The following is a 1682-nucleotide window of genomic DNA, read 5'->3' on the forward strand; positions in this document are numbered from 1 at the left end:
ACAGGAATGTTTCCATGCACATCCTTTATGGAGAAGAGAACCTGCCACAGAACAGGAGGCTGTTGGATGTGTTGTGCCTGATGAAGAAAAGGAAGGGATGGTCAGCACAGAACACTTGGGCACGTTCGACAGCACAGCATTCTACGCCCAAGCTGGCTGAAGCTGCGGCCGCCTCGGTGCCTTCTTCATTCACCTCCACAACACTCTTATGCACAAACTTGGACAGACACAGGTCTCTCCCAGGTGACATTGCTGACAAGTCAGCCTTCTCCTGTTGGAAGACATCCACCATCCCCAAACGCTGAAACACCGACTCCATGTTGTAATCTTCTTGCAGTTTAAATTTTGGAAAGTAAACACCAACTTCGGTTTTTTTCATAAAGCCTGGTTTGGTCCAGGCTGTTAACTTCTCAAAAGTGAGATTGTCTTCCACCTGATAAACCAAAATTACAGACTTTCAGATTCATACTTGAGGTCATACCTGGAGTCACACAGGCACCCTCCCACCCACAGCACTTCCCACCCCCCTCCTCTAGCACAGGGCATTGGCTGCAAGCTTGTTACCTGAGTCACCCTCAGGCAGACATCATTACTCCCATTCTAGTGGTGGGAGAACTAAAGTTATGTCATATGGCAAGGTTGCACAGATCATAATGAGAGTTGAACAGACCTTAGATTCCAAAGCCAAGTGCCTACATACTGCTCTGCAGCTGGATCTGTGAGCACCACCCACTCAAATGACAAAAGCAAAGGTGGAAGTGATGTTCAAGTTCTATTCTAGTGAGAAAGGACACCAGGGACACTAGATTCTCCTGGCAGAAACTTAAGAGTGGCTGCCTCACCGTGCTGAGATCCACACCATCATCTGGAAGCAGGACCACCATGCTCAACTCCTCGTCCGCATAGGGCAGCTCTAGCACCTGTGCCTGTAACTCACTCACAGAGGCGATGTTAAATGTGTCTTTCTGATACATCATCTGCACTGGCCTTTGCTCTCTCTGATGGAAATCAATACACAAACATAGAATGGAAAATAGATTATTGAAGGAGTTAAGAAAGTTTCCAAATGATCTGCAGTCAACTCCTGGAATATTTTCAGTATCTGCAATGGAAACAATATCCATGCTCCAGTGAACAGTTAGACAAGGCCGGCCAGCCTCTTCCTAGCACCACTAAAAGTAATTGAGTATAAGTAGACACAGGACTAACCTGGGAAGGACAATGTTTATTCAGCAAGATAAATTAATATATTATTTAAATATTAATATTTTGAGATGCTATAATTGGGTCAACAATTTCCCACAAAGGCTTGTGTGCTAAAAGCTTGACCCCCAGGGTGCCACTGTTGGGAGATGGGGAACCTTTAGGAGGTAGGGGCTACAGGGTTAGGGTTAGCTGTAAATATGGTTCAACAATGATAAACCGATCAATAATTTAAAACAATATTTTACTTTAATTTAAAACAGCTATTTTAAAAACATGCTTGTACATTACTTCCTGGTCTTTTCTATGTTCCAAATGTCTATCACAGTATCATACAACCTAGCATTTTGCTTCCTTGGATGTAAGGGAAAATGTTTAGTTTCTAGAATAAGACAGAAACAATAGCTGTATGAGAAATTATCAGAGGCAGTCATAGCAACAACAGAATGCAAAATAATATATGTAGAAATGACTTAAAA

General features: G+C 43.0%; 1 protein-coding gene across 1 annotated transcript; it reads right to left on the minus strand.

The window, feature by feature from the left end:
• Positions 1-7: 7 nt before the first annotated feature.
• Positions 8-998, minus strand: LOC103728457 (serpin B9-like; the record flags this gene model as incomplete). The annotated part of the gene is given in 2 exon segments (XM_008826466.3): positions 8-433; positions 843-998. Coding segments are annotated over 2 exon segments (564 nt in total), but the record flags the coding sequence as incomplete, so codon positions are not given.
• Between the last annotated feature and the right edge of the window lie 684 nt (positions 999-1682).

The sequence above is a fragment of the Nannospalax galili genome, unplaced genomic scaffold, assembly GCF_000622305.1.
Source record: "Nannospalax galili isolate Female #2095 unplaced genomic scaffold, S.galili_v1.0 C49219011, whole genome shotgun sequence".
NCBI classification, from domain to species: Eukaryota; Metazoa; Chordata; class Mammalia; order Rodentia; family Spalacidae; genus Nannospalax; species Nannospalax galili.